The sequence below is a fragment of the Microcaecilia unicolor genome, chromosome 3, assembly GCF_901765095.1.
Source record: "Microcaecilia unicolor chromosome 3, aMicUni1.1, whole genome shotgun sequence".
NCBI classification, from domain to species: Eukaryota; Metazoa; Chordata; class Amphibia; order Gymnophiona; family Siphonopidae; genus Microcaecilia; species Microcaecilia unicolor.
The window spans coordinates 104,004,837-104,019,919 of NC_044033.1; the positions used below are offsets into that span (position 1 = coordinate 104,004,837).

General features: G+C 43.6%; 1 protein-coding gene across 1 annotated transcript in view; it reads left to right on the forward strand.

The window, feature by feature from the left end:
* The window catches only part of RALGAPA2 (Ral GTPase activating protein catalytic alpha subunit 2), an 898,249-nt gene that overhangs the window by 113,399 nt on the left and 769,767 nt on the right, over positions 1 to 15,083 (forward strand). Inside the window, 2 exon segments of the mRNA XM_030196220.1 lie at positions 2,956 to 3,129; positions 3,704 to 3,841. Of these exon segments, the coding sequence (XP_030052080.1) occupies positions 2,956 to 3,129; positions 3,704 to 3,841 (312 nt within the window).

The window sequence follows — 15,083 nt, forward strand, 5'->3', positions numbered from 1 at the left end:
GCCTTTCAGCTAGCTATGTTAAATTCTCAGGCAGCAATTTCTTCTTTTGTAGCTAAGGCTTCTTTATCGTGAATTCAACAATTATCCAGGTTGGACTCGCCTCCAGACTTTCTCCCTACACTAGAGGCGGAGTTGTCCTATTTGTCAGATGCTCTTTATGTTAATCTCTGAACGTCAGCAAAGGGTATGACCTTGGCCTTTTCAGTGTGTCGCTGGCTATGGTTGAGGCATGAGCCACTGATGTGGCATCCAGACAGTCCTGTCTCTTCTTTCTGCGCTGGTTTGGGTGGTGAATTACAGCAAGAGTCATCTCACCCCCACCCAGATCCTGGAGTTTCTGGAAGTGTGCTTCAATACCCAGGCAGGGAAGGTTTTACTGCCTCAGCATCATGAGCTCAAACAGCAAATTCTCAGGTTTCTCTCTCTTCCCTGCGCACGGGCATGGGATTATGCTCAGGTTCTTGGTTCTGTGGCAGCAACTATTAGATGTTCTGTCTTGGGTGAAGTTCCACATGTGGCCCTTACAGTCATCCCTGTTCAGCTGGTGGTCTCCGATCTCATGTACTTAAGACAAGCTGGTGCTGTGGATGCATCAAGCCAAACTAAGTCTGACTGGATGGCTTCCCCTTGTACACACTCAGGTGAGGTTGCCCTTACAGACTCCCAGTTGGTGTGTTTTCAGCTCCAATGCCAGCCTCTTCAGATGGGGAGCCCATTATCTCCACCACTCTGCACAGGGCCACTGGTCAAGAGTGGAGGCTTCCTGGTCCATCAACAGGTTGGAACTTCAAGCTGTCTAGAAAGCTCTACTAGCCTTTAGGCCTTTTCTTTGCAGGAGGCTGGTGCACGTGCTCTCGGACACTGTCACAGTCGTGTTATACATCAACAGACAAGGAAGAGCAAAGAGTGTATCTGTAGTCCAGGAGGCATATCTTCTTTTTCAGTGGGCGGAATTGAACAGTCTGATGATTTCAGTGTCTCACATAGCAGGTTCACTGAACTCACAAGCGGATTTCCTCAGTAGAGTGTACTGGACCCAGGGGAATGGCAACTGTCAAAGACTGCATTTCACCTCATTTCCACACAGTGGGGCCTTCTGGTTCTGGACCTCTTGGTATCCAGACTCAGTGCACAAGTACACAGGTTCTATAGCCGCTTCAGGGAGAAAGACTCCCTAGGAATGGATGCACAGGCCTCCTTTACATGTTTCCTCCATGGCCTTTCGTGGGAAGGATGTTGCACAGGATTGCACGTCAATCCAGGAAGGTCGTTCTTGTAGTTCTGGACTGGCCCAGATATCCTTGATATGCATACCTCATCCGTCTTCAAATTGCTCTTCCTCCACAGATGAGCTTATTGCACCAAGGTCCAGTAATTATGGAGGATTCCTTCTGCTGTAGTCTTACAGTCTTGTTCTTAGGGCATGATTGAGGAAGAGGGGTTACTTGGATGATGTTACTATTACGTTGCTGTAAGCCAGCTACTTCTTCTTATGCTATGGTCTCCACAGAATGGTGTTCCTCCATTTTGTGCTTCCTTGTCTCAAATTTTATCCTTTCTTCAGGAGGGATTCAAAAAAGGCTTGGCTCTCAATTTGTTCAAGGTTCAGGTGGCAGCGTTGGCATGTCATAAAGGTAAGATACAGAATGCCTCATTGGCTGCTCACTCTGATATAGTGCAATTCCTCAAGGGAGTCACTCATCTGTGTCCCCCCCCCTCCGCAATATTTGTCCTCAGTGGAGTCTTCAAGTGGTTCTTAAGACTCCTCAGCCAGCCCCCTTTGAGCCCCTTCATTTGGCAACTATCAAAGATTTTATTTTAATGGCAGTACTTCTAGTTGCTATTTTGTCGGCATGGAGTTTTTCAGAGCTTCAAGCTCTCTCTTGCAGGGATCCCTTTCTCCACTTTTCTGACTTTATTGTTCCCATACGGACAGTTCCGTCCTTATTGCCGAAGATTGTATTTTCTTTTCATGTCAGACTGGGTTTCTTCCTTCTTTTTCCAGAGAGGTCTGTTCTACAGAATACATTTTCCTTTTGACTGTTGGACGTGAAGCGCGTCCTTATGCGCTATCTTACCACTACCAATGATTTCAGGTGGTCTGATCATCTTTTTGTCCTGTTTGTGGGACCCCAGAATGGTTTGCCATCCTCCAAAGCTACAGTGGCTCAATGACTTAATGAGGCTATTTCTTGGCTTACATTCTTAGGGGTAGATCTGCTCCCATGCACGTCAAGGCTTATTGTACCAGGTCTTTGGCAACTTCTTTGGCAAAATCTAGGATAGTTTCGTTGGCAGAGATCTGTCAGTCAGCCACATGGTTGTTGTCTTATTCCTTTGTTAAGCATTACCATTTGGATGTGTCTGCTTGAGCAGATGCTTCCTTCATGACTACGGTTCTTGCTGCAGGGATATCACAGTCCCTTCCCTCTTAAGGATTGCTTTTGCATATCCCATTTGTCTGGACTGATTCTTGGGACATAATGGAAATAAACATTAGTTAATTACCTGATAATTTTCTTTCCTTTAGTCCCAAAGGATCAGTCCAGAGCCCCCCTTCTGTGATGTTTTCGGTTTTTACGCGTTCTATGTAATTTCAGGTGTTTGTATTGTTCTGGTTCCGTTATTTCTAAGGCACGAGTTTTGCCCTTTATTTTATAGTTTTTTTTCTAGCTAGAGACTGGAGTTTTTTCTCTGGAAGTCACTCTTTCACTGCTTTATCGAATACTGGCTTAGTTGTTAAGCGCACAAACTTATGAGGCACAACTCATTAGAGTTCTCTCTCTCCACCTTCTGGCGAATGATCACAACCCATTTCTCTGGACTGATCTTTTGAGACTAAAGGAAAGAAAATTATCAAATAATTAACTAAGTTTTCCTATTAAAATCGTGAAGAGCAATGTTTAAACTGATTTATGTAGAGCAGTCTAATTTAAATTTGACTCTGTGTTCTAGGCTTTTTTGTTGCCTTCCTGTGATATATCTGCAACAAGGAAAGTAGTAAAGGTGTACAGAAAGTGGATACTACAAGAGAAACCTGTATTTATGGAAGAACCAGATAAGATTGCAACTGATCAAGTTGATATGCACACTGTAGAGAATACATTGCTTGATACTGAGGACAATCAGGTAGATACACAAATTTAGGAGTCAGATTTCACTATAATTTCTTCCTTTTACAGTTTTTTTCTTTTAAACTAGCATTATCCTCCCACATTTGGGTTTCCAGTTCAGTTTTCCCCGGTCTACAGCTTATGGTCTTTCATTTGCAACTATCCAGGAATTTCTTTTCTCATTTTAGTTCTTTTCCTTTTGTAATCTAACCCGTCGAGGGTCCATGGACCTTATTTCCTTTAAGAGCCCAGGAAATGTGCAGAATCTGGCCACTAAGATGCTTGAGGTGCCCTTCCTCCCATTTAGCCACGAATGCTCCCCAACACCAGTTAGCCCTGAAGAGTAAAAGCTGAGCTTTAGAATCAAACCCGTTTTTTCCAGATCATAATGTTCAGTATTGCTGCATAGCTACTAGGCTGGATTTAAATTTATGTTCGTATCAAAATTGCTAAAGGATCAAGCAATTAACACAATTTGTTTACAGGTGGTAGTGAAGCCAAATTATTCTTTTTTTTATTGCTTTGACTTGGCTTGTGTGTAAAATTTTATGAATAGAAGCATAATATGTCTTTATCTCTGTCTTTTGAAGAACTCTTCCGATCATTCTGGACACAAACGCTCTTCCAGTTGGGGTAGAACATATTCCTTTACAAGTGCAGTGAACAGAGGATGTATATTTGAAGATGAAAACAAGGATGTTAAGGCTGGTGACCAGGCCATGTTACAGGTATTGTATAAGTGGAGCATGATCTACAGAAAAATATCCACATAAATAAACCTTTGCAAAAGGACTCTAGAGCCTACGTAGTATGACTAAATTACTTCTTGTTGTGCTGTGGAGGAACTTTACATGTGCTGTGAAAATTTGGCCACCTATACAGGAAAGACTGTAGCAAGTCAGAATACAGTTGATGGAGGTGTCTGTCTTTTTTTTTTTTTTTAATTTTATTTTTTAAACTTTTCACATATTAAATCAAGAATATACTTGATACAGAAAAGATACAGTAAAGATTAGTAATATTAACATCATATTACTCAAATGTATAACAGGAAATATATAATCCGATCTCATCCACAATTAAGCAGGAACAAGGTACAATTCTAGGAAATATAAATTTCACTTACTAAGTTAAGCAAATAGAAGAGAAACTCAGACTATATTATTAATTACGGAGTAGACGATATTACTACCGGTTGCATAATTGAAATTACAACATTCTTTGAATCTAGGAAAGAGGTTAAATGCAGAGGGTCATAAAAAACATATTTTACCGAATTTACTTTTAATATACATTTACAAGGAAAATTCAACCAAAACAAACCACCCGTTTGTAATACCTGTGGACGGAGCTTAAGGAAAAGTTGACACCGCTTTTGGGTTGTTCTAGCAATATCTGGAAACACTCTGATCTTATAGTTCATAAAGAGTTCATCCCTGTGCCGGAAGAATTGCTTTAATATCCAATCTCGGTCAGGTTGTAACACAAAAGTTACTATTACTGTTGCTGGTTTGGAACCCACCTCATCTTCCTCAATCAATTGAGTAAGGTTTAAAGCATCAAAAGAAATATCAGTTCTTTCCGCAATAGGTTGATTCGTAGTTTTCTTTTTATATGGTGACAAATAGTATATCTTAGTAACCAGCGGATAAGCTTGTTCAGGAATCGTTAATATCTCCGATATATATTTTTTAAACGAGATAAGAGGAGCAATAGAGGATATTTTAGGAAAATTTATCAAGCATAAGGTTTTAGTGTAGTCTATCTTTTGCCTTTTCCCATGGCTCGCTGATATGTAGCCTTCCACTAGTAAGGAGCGTTATCAAACAATATATCCTGCCTGCTGTTGCTTCCTTCTCTGGTGGCTTCCTTCATAAGTTAGAACTGCATGGCACCAGCGAGTCTTATGATACTCTGGGAGCCTGCCATCCTTTCAGTTTCAGAAGGAGGCCAGAAGACAAGCAGCAGGCAAGGAGTATCCAGAGGCCTGAAGGCAAGGTGGTGATTCAGGGAGGGATTGAGGTGGAAAGATTAAGAAAGAAGGGAAGATGGTGCAGATGTGAGTGGGAGAAAGTGATGATGCCAGTGGAAGGAGGAGGAGAGAGAAAGTGTCATGGTACACCATCAAAGTGAACCCAGTACCATGTGTGTGGTGACCTAAAAGGTTCTGGAGCCACCAGACTTGTGAATTGTAGAGTTCTCTTTGCTTCTTAGTTGATTCTGTTCTGCTTATTACATGGTTTCTAAAATACCAGCACGAGCAGATCATCTTGTAACATATGTTTCACATAACTATGCTTGTTCTCTTATTAACTGACACTTCCAACCTTTCTCAAAAATGTCTAAAGCCCATACATGGTAGCTCTATTTTGACTTTTCAGCTCCTCTTTGTTGTATAAGATTGTTGGGCAAGATTTTTTTATTTTGTGCTGCTCTACCTTGCTACAAGACCTTGAAGCTGTTTTTTTTTTTTTTTTTGGGGGGGGGGGGGGGGGGGGGGAGAAACCTAGAAAATGATGGCAGATAAAGATCATATGGCCTCTCCAGTCTGTCCATTCATACTATCTACTAAACTTTACAACCCCTTCCTTTCCTTCAGAGGTATACAAATTTAGGAGTTAATTTCACTTTAATTTCTTCCTTTGACATTTTTTTTTCTTTTAAACTGGCATTATCTGTGCTTCTCCCATGCTTTCTTGAATTCATGTACTACTTATCTCCACAACCTCTACAGGTTGTCTGTTCCATACATCCACCACCTTTTTCATAAGAAATATTTCCTTAGAGTACTCCTGAGTCTATCCCCTTTCACCTTCATCCTATCGTGGGAGTATTTGAATATGTTTATCGTAATGCCCCTCTTCTACCTTTCTTCCGGAGTGCATGTATATGTGTATGTATATATGTAGATATAAAGAGAGGGAGGGAGATTGACATAAGAACTATAAGCAATATATGTTAACTCAAATTCTTCCCTCAGTACACTTAGATATGTTTATATTCTAGTTCAGTAAGTTTGTTTTTCTGATATTGGCTGACAGCCCAGAAGCTCTAGTTCTACCAAGATTTTCAAACCTACTGGTGATATAAAGTGAAACTTAGATGTTCTGTCTCCAAGTTCATTTACCTGTTCAGTCATATGTAGAGAATCAATCTGTTAAATATAATTTAGACTCTGTAAGATTGAATGTATACTGTCTAGTCATTCTCACATGTCCTTTGACAATATGGGAAAGTCCCAGCACAGTTTCACTTCATATCATAGTAATATAGTAAATAATGGCAGATAAATACCAAGACAGTCTATCCAGTCTGCCCAACAAGGTGACCAGAGCCATGCCTGCCACCCTGTGTGGGCCCCAGCTACTCATTCTTAAATACTGGTTGTCAAGTCTCCACTATGCCAACCATATAGGCATCCAAACATGGTGGGAGTCTTGGTTATAACCATATGTCATCCTCAAGTATTGCTGACAGTATTCAACTTACCAGTCAAGATGTCTTTCCCTCCCACCTGAGCTGCACAGCACCCCCACTCGTGGCACATGACAAAGTGATCTACAACAGTGGAGTTGCCAAACTTCACCTGTCTTTTGCCATTTGCTGCACACAGACTGTAGAAGTCTGTCCAGCATCTGTCTGGCATTGGCCTTAGTTCCCTTATTCTGGATTTGATGACTCTTCAGTCTTGCCAATTGTGGAACACAGACTGTAGACTCTGTCTGGCTTTGGCTTTAGTTCCCACTACACTTGCCCAAGAACACCTCAACATATTGTGTTTCCATCCTCTTTTTATTTAGCCATCCTCTGTGTCTATCCCTCGAATTTTTGAATTTGCTCACTGGTTTTGATTCTACCACCTCTTCTGGAAGGGCAATCCAGGTGTCCAAGTATTTCCCGACGTTACTCCTAACCCTACCTCCCTGCAACCTCTATTCATGTCCTCTATTTCTACCACCCCTACTTCTCTGGAAGAGGTTTGTATATTAATACTTTTCAAGAACTTAAATGTCTGTATCATATCACTTCTTTCTCTATTTCTCTAGTGTATACATATTCAAGTCCTCCAGTCTCTTCTCATATGTTTTATGGCACAAACTCTGTACCATTTTTGTTGCCTTCCCTGAATCACCAAGTCTTTTTATGTCCTTGAAGAGATATGGCCTCCAAAACTGTACAGAATGCTCCAAGTGGGGCCTCACCAGTGACTTGTACAGGGGCATCAACACCTCTTTTCTACTGCTGGTTATGCCTCTCTTTATGCAGCCTAGCATTCTTCGGGCAACAGCCACTGCTTTGTCACATTGTTTCGCAGCCTTGAGATCCTCAGACACTTATCACCCAAAGGGGTCTCTCCTGTTCTGTGCATGTCAGTTTCTCACACCCTAGCGCATACTGCTCTTTTGGATTTGTGCATGTATGATTGGTTGTTCAACTGATGCTACACCACTGCCCCCTTCCTTCACTGGGTCTTTCTGACCCATAGCTGTCCCGAGCTTATTGTGCTTAAGTTTCAGTTCAGTGATATTCCTGAACCAAATATGTTTTTTTTTAAATTCCATGACACTGTTCTTCTTAAACATTTTAGACAATATCTATTACAATTTAAATATTGTACTCTTAGCCAGTGGCGTACCAAGGGGGGGGGGGGTCCGCCCCGGGTGCCAGTGGGTGGGGGTGGGGGGGGGGTGCTCCGCTCCCGCCGCCTCCTTTAAACAAAAATCGGCGAAGCAGTATCGCAGGCAGCGCCTCGTCTGCCCTGCTTGTGAAAAAATCAAATCTCTCCTTCTCCTCGTCTTGACGTCTTGACGTCGACTCGGGCCTTCCAATCAATCACTATATCCCGCCCTCCTCTAAGGTAACTTCCGCGAGGGCGGGCGCCGGGCGGGACATAGTGATTGATTGGAAGGCCCGAGTCGACGTCAAGACGAGGAGAAGGAGATTTGATTTTTTTACAAGCAGCAGGGCAGACGAGGCGCTGCCTGCGATGCTGCTTCGCCGATTCAGACAGTAGTGAGAACGGGACTGAGGTGGGGAAGTAGAGGGGCGAAAGGGACTCGGGTGGGGATCTCAGACAGGGGAGGGGAGAAGGGGACTGGGGTGGGGGTCTCAGACAGGGGAGGGGAGAAGGGGACTGGAGTGGGGATCTCAGACGGGAGGAGGGGAGAAGGGGACTGGGGTGGGGGTGTTCAGAGGGGAAAAGGGGAGGGGAGAAGGGGACTGGGGTGGGGGTCTCAGACGGGAGGGGGAGGGGAGAAGGGGACTGGGGTGGGGGTCTCAGACGGGAGAAGGGAAGGGGAGGGGAGAAGGGGACTGGGTGGGGGTGTTCAGGGGGGGAAAGGGGAGGGGAGAAGGGGACTGGGGTGGGGATCTCAGACAGGGGAGGGGGAGGGGAGAAGGGGACTGGGGGATCTCAGATGGGAGACGGGGAGGGGAGAAGGGGACTGGGGTGGGGGTCTCAGACAGGGGAGGGGGAGGGGAGAAGGGGACTGGACTGGGGATCTCAGACCCCCACCCCAGTCCCCTTCTCCCCTCCCCGTCTCCCATCTGAGATCCCCACCCCAGTCCCCTTCTCCCCTCCCCTTCCCTTCTCCCATCTAAGATCCCCACTCCAGTCCCCCTCTCCCCTCCCCCTCCCCTGTCTGAGACCCCCACCCCAGTCCCCTTCTCCCCTCCCCTGTCTGAGAAGGGGAGGGGAGAAGGGGACTGGGGTGGGGGTCTCAGACAGGGGAGGGGGAGGGGAGAAGGGGACTGGAGTGGGGATCTCAGATGGGAGAAGGGAAGGGGAGGGGAGAAGGGGACTGGGGTGGGGATCTCAGATGGGAGACGGGGAGGGGAGAAGGGGACTGGGGTGGGGGTCTCAGACAGGGGAGGGGGAGGGGAGAAGGGGCTGGTTTGGGGATCTCAGATGGGAGACGGGGAGGGGAGAAGGGGACTGGGGTGGGGGTCTCAGACAGGGGAGGGGGAGGGGAGAAGGGGACTGGGGTGGGGGTCTCAGACAGGAGAAGGGGAGGGGAGAAGGGGACTGGGGTGGGGGTGTTCAGAGGGGAGAAGGGTGCTGGAACTGGGGGCTGAAAAAAGGGGCAGAGAGAGAGGGGACAGATCCTAGATGGAAGGGGGAGCGAGAGGGAGGGCAAATGGTGGATTGAAGGGGCAGAGAGAAAGGGCAGACAGTGGAGTGGATGGAATGGAAAGGGCAGACAGTGAATGGAAGGGGCAGAGATAGAGGGCAGATGTGGATGGAAGGGGCAGGGAGAGAGGGCCGACATTGGATGGAGGGGACAGCAGAGAGGGCTGACACTGGATGGCAGAGAACGAAGACAGATGCTAGATGGAAGGAAGATGGTGAAAAGAAGATGAGGAAAGCAGAAACCAGAGACAACAAACTAAATAAAATATATATTTTTGTTTTTTGCTTTAGGATAAAGTAGTATTGTAACTGTGTTAATAAATGTTTATAATAGAACATGTAAACAAGGTAATCTTTTTATTGGACTAATTTTAATACATTTTGACTAACTTTCGGAGAACAAAACCCCCTTCCTCAGGTCAGGATAGGATACTGTAACAGCACTATACTGTACTGACCCAAGGACGGAGGTTTTGGCCTCTGAAAGCTAAATGTATTAGTCCAATAAAATGGTATTATTTTACTTTCTATATTTGTTTTATTTCTATTTGTTAATTTGTAAAGTGGTGATTGGTACTTGTTAGTTTTTTTTCAAATTTACATCTGCTGTCTTTATATTTTGCACAGTACTAGGGGACAGTTTCTGTTTCTGTGGTGTTGCATTGTATGCAGAGTCTGGCATCTTGGGGGTTCAGTTTAGTTTTTGTCTAAATAGAAAGTTTATGATTACTTATTCTATAGTGGATTAGGATGTATCTGTGTTTGTGAAAAAGACATGGCTTTCAGTTGGCATTGACTGTGCAGGATCTACGATCTGTACTATTCTGTCTGGTTTCGTTTTACAATAGGTGAATTGATGTTCTAGTGCTCACTGTAGTGTTTAAGATGCTTTCCTTTTCCTTGTGTGACTCGTAGAAATGACTGCTTATGGTATGGTAGAATTGCTGTATAGGTCCTGAGTGTTTTGTATTCTCGGCATGCCTAGTATTGGATTTTTTTTTTTTTTGGGGGGGGGGGGGGGTGGTGTTAAAAAATGACCGGCCCCGGGTGTCAACTACCCTAGGTACGCCACTGCTCTTAGCAAAATAATATCAAAAGGTAAACAACAGGCCTGATATAATCTTTGCATCATTCTAGACCTGTCTCTTACTTACTTTGTCATCTCAGAAAGAAAGCCTTTCCTTCTTTCAGCTATTTTGTGAACCTTTCTATCTAACTTGTGTTTTCTCAAGAAGTTCAATTAGAACAGGAGGTCTCACCAAAGACATATCCAGAGGCACTATTACCTCCTTTTTGCTGCTGGACATTCTTCTTCCTATTTCTGCCTTTTGCTGTCACCTTTTCTACCTGAATGGCCACCTTAAGATCATCAGATACAATAAACCCCCTCCCCCCCAGTGGTCCTTCTCTTCTTTTGTGCACAGAAACATTTAACCCCATACCATATCACTCTCTCAAGTTTTTGCAGCCTTAAAAGCATGACTCTACATTTTTTTTATTTTTATTTTTTTAGCATTATATCTTATCTGCTAAATTCTAGACGATTCTTTAAGCTTTGCTAGGTCCTTCCTCATGTTAATTCACACCACCTTGGGTTGAAGATCTTTTATCCTATAAGGAGGCAAAACTTTCCCAATAACCCTAAAGGAATATCACATACAAAAAGTTATAAAGAAGGAATTAGCTCTGCAGCACACCACTGGTAACATCCTTATTCTCAGAATGGTCTCCATTTACCACTACTCTTTGTTGCCTTCCACTCGGCTAGTTTCTAATTACACTTTAGGGCCCATACAAAGGGCTATCAATTTATTTGTCACCTATGTGGAACATTGCCAAAGGCTTTGCTGAAATGTAAGTACACCATGTCTAGGACTGGCCAGATTTGTCTGACAAGACCCACTTCTAGTAAAACAATGCTTGCATTGGATCTTGTAATCCACTGAACTCCAAGAACTGCCCTAGTCTGTGTTTGGCATGTTTTCAATAAGTTACACACCACAGAAGTTAGACTAACTGGTCTGTAGTCCTTTACCTCCTCCTTAGCTCTTCTTTTATGGAGAGATCCACTCCTACCTATTTCTAGACTTCTGGAACTATTTCTCAGCTCTAAAGAAATGTTGAAAAGTACATTTGGATCTAGCCTGGCCAGCCCCATCACTTTGTCTACATTTATTTTTATTTTATTTATTTGGATTTTTGCTCACATCTTTTTCAGTAGTAGCTCAAGGCAAGTTACATTCAGGTACACTGGGTATTTCTCTGTCCCAGGAGGGCTCACATTCTAAGTTTGTACCAGAGGCAATGGAGGGTTAAGTGACTGACTTGCCCAAGATCACAAGGAGCTTCAGTAGGATTTGAACCGGCCACCTCTGGATTTCAAGACCGGAGCTCTAACCACTAGGCCACTCCTCCACTCCAATTTAGCTTCCAATTGTTTGTCTACTTTGCTTCCATTCTTATTTGTGTTTTTCTGAGCTATACTCTCGGCCCTTCATCAGGAAACTAGAACAAAAATGGCCTTTTAAAAATAATTCTGCTTTATTCTCAGCAGTCTCTGTATATTCTTCTCCTTCACTCTTGAGTCTCACAGTGCAACTTTTCCACTTCCTCCTGTTACTAGCATATTTAAAAAATAGTCTTCTGCCCCCTACTTTACTGTATTAGCTATTTTTTTCTTCCATTTGCAGATTACTTTATCAGCATGGGCCACTGATCAGAAGCCCTGCGCTGTTCCAAACAGCGCTCTAAAAATAGTGCTGGAACAATGCAGGCTATAACGCCTCTGTGATCAAATTTATGTGCGCTCTTAGCTCTGATCATAGGGGTACTTCTCTGGGAGGATTTTGTCTGGGCATGTGCCCAAGGCACAATCCTCCCACAGAAGCTGTTTGACAGGCCCCGCCCCCAGCCCAAACACAAGATCTGGAGATCCACATAGCGGTTCGCAGCATCTTTCAGTTTCACAATTCCATTTTTAGTCTTCCTCCTTTCATTAATATAGCTGAAGAAATTTTTGTCGCCCCTCCTTACATTTCTAGCCATTTGTTCTTCCGCTTGTGGTTTTGCCTGGCGTATCTCCTCACTGTGTTCTTCTTCTTGAGTTTTTCTGTATTTCATGAATGCCAACTCTTTAGCCTTTATTTTCTCAGCCACTTGCTTGGAGAACCATATTGGTTTCCTTTTTCTCTTGCTTTTATTTACTCTCCTTACATAAAGGTTAGTAGCCATATTTATAGCTTTTTCAACTTGGACCACTGCCCTTCCACTTCCCCTATGTCCTCCCAGTCCATCAGCTCCTTCCTCAAGTATTCCCCATTTTACTGAAGTCAGCATGCTTGAAATGCAGGACTTTGAGTGGCTGCCCTCCACTTCAGCTGTTGTATCAAACCAAACTGTATGGTCACTTCTGCCCAGGTGGGCACCCACTCAGACATTTGACACACTTTCCCCATTTGTGAGCACCAGATCCAGCGTCGCTCCCTCCTTCATGGGTTCTGTCACCATTTGTCTGAGCAGAGCACTTTGAAAAGCATCCACGATCTCTCTACTTCTTTCTGATTCCACAGATGGATTTTTCCAATCTGCATCTGGCAGATTTGAAATATCCCAGCAACAGCACCTCTCTTTTCTTTCCTAACTTTTGGATATCTGTAGCCAACTTTTATCTAGTTTCTCCGATTGTGTTGGAGGTCTGTAGAGAACACCCATGTGGACAGAGGTTCCATTATCTCTTTTTAAGGTGATCCATATCGCTTCTTCCTTTCCTTAGGCCCCTGTCATTTCAGTTGCTGTGATATTGTTTCTGACATACAGAGCTACTCCTCCACCTTTAAGACCATCTCTATCCTTCCTAAATAAATTATAACCTGGTATGTTTGCATCCCATTCATGGAAATCATTGAACCATGTCTCCGTGATTGGAACAATGTCTAAGTCTGCCTCTAACATCAGGGCTTTCAGATAATGAACTTTGTTACTTAGACTGCGAGCATTTGTGGTCATTGCTTCCCATCTACATTTCAGTGGCAGTTTTGTCTTCTGTTTAGTTTTTTGTTTAGTCTCACTTCCTGCTGTGTTGGTAAGAGGTGATTTGCTAAGATTGTTTTCCTTACTTTCTTTTCTACTGTCACATCTTGTCTTTAGCTTTAGTTGGGGGTGACCACTTGAAGTGACCTGCCTCCATATGCCACCCCACTTTCTAGTTTAAATGCCTAGAAACATATTATCTAAATTTCTCCACCAAGAATTTTTTCCTGCCACAGTGAGATGCAGCCCATCATTACAATATAGTCTTTTGTTTTTCCATATATTGCCTCATTCTCCTATGTACCTAAAACCTTCTTGGTGACACCAGTCTTTGAGCCAGCTATTGAAATTTTCAGTACTTCACAATCTTTTCTCTCCCTTTCCAAAGGTAGGTAGTACTTCAGAAAAAGCTATTGTTTGTACCAAAGGTTTTAACCCCTCCCCCAGCTCCTGAAAAGCTCTCTGCGCTGGGAGTGGGGTATTACTGAATAGGTAATTTGTTCCAAGGTGGATAACAACAACAGTTGACTTTTTTCTCTGATTATAGTCATTATTTGCTTGGTACTCCTGGTAACAGAGGAGTGTGGAAGCCATTTCACTTTGCATGGCCCCTTGAACTATGTTTCAAAGTTAATGCCTCTGATAATGGAATCCCCTAGTAGCAACAGTTTCCTGATATGAGTTTCAATATTAGTGCTTTGGGGGTTTCTTGTCTTTTTGGGCACCTTTGTTGCTTTTTGTTCCACCTTCATTGCTTTTTGTTCCGCCTCAGTTCTATTTTCAGGGGCATCACAGTGGTGTAATGGAGCAAAAGAATTCTGTAGGGGCAACACTTGTGAGGGCGGATGCTTCTGTGCCACATGTCATAGTCTGCCTGAGCCTACTGTGAACCATCAATTCTTAGGTGGTTTTATCCTTTGAGGCAGTGGTGAGAAGTTGGTGTGATTCTGTGCAGTGACAGAAGCTGCTTTAAGTGCATCCAGTTCCTGTTTTAGTTTGCTGAGCTCCTGTTTTAAACTAGCAAGCTGAAAACAGATAGGACAAGCCTTAAGTCTCCAGATGGTTTGCCTTGGAACTAAAGCACCACAATTATTACAGAGAATAAAAGTCATCTTAAGTGGTTGGAATGGGTATGAACAGGTGTACTATGATAGGGTTAACAGTCTGCAAGATTGCCTGTGTATGACTGAACATAGTAACATAGTAGATGACGGCAGAGAAAGACCTGTACGGTCCATCCAGTCTGCCCAACAAGATAAACTACTTTTTTTGTATACCTTACCTTGATTTGTATCTGCCATTTTCAGGGCACAGACCATAGAAGTCTGCCCAGCACTAGCCCTGCCTCCCAACCACCAGACGTATCTCTCTCTTGGCTTCTTTCAGTTGCATCCGGTATTCCTCTCCGTGTTCCTCTTCTTTTTTGTATTTCAGGAACGCCAACTCTTTAGCCTTTATTTTCTCAGCCACTTGCTTGGAGAACCATATCGGTCTCCTTTTTCTCTTGCTTTTATTTACTCTCCTTACATAAAGGTTTGTGGCCATATTTATAGCTTCTTTCAACCTGTACAACTGTCCTTCTACTTCTCGTTCGTCCTCCCAGCCCATCAGCTCCTTCCTCAGGTATTCCCCCATTTTACTAAAGTCAGCATGCTTGAAATCCAGGACTTCGAGTTTTGAGTGGCCACCCTCCACTTCAGCTGTCATATTAAACAAAACTGTTTGATGGTCACTGCTGTCCAGGTGGGCACCCACTGAAGAGTAAAGTTAGTGATTTTTGGTTTGTCTATATACGATTGGAAAACCCTGGG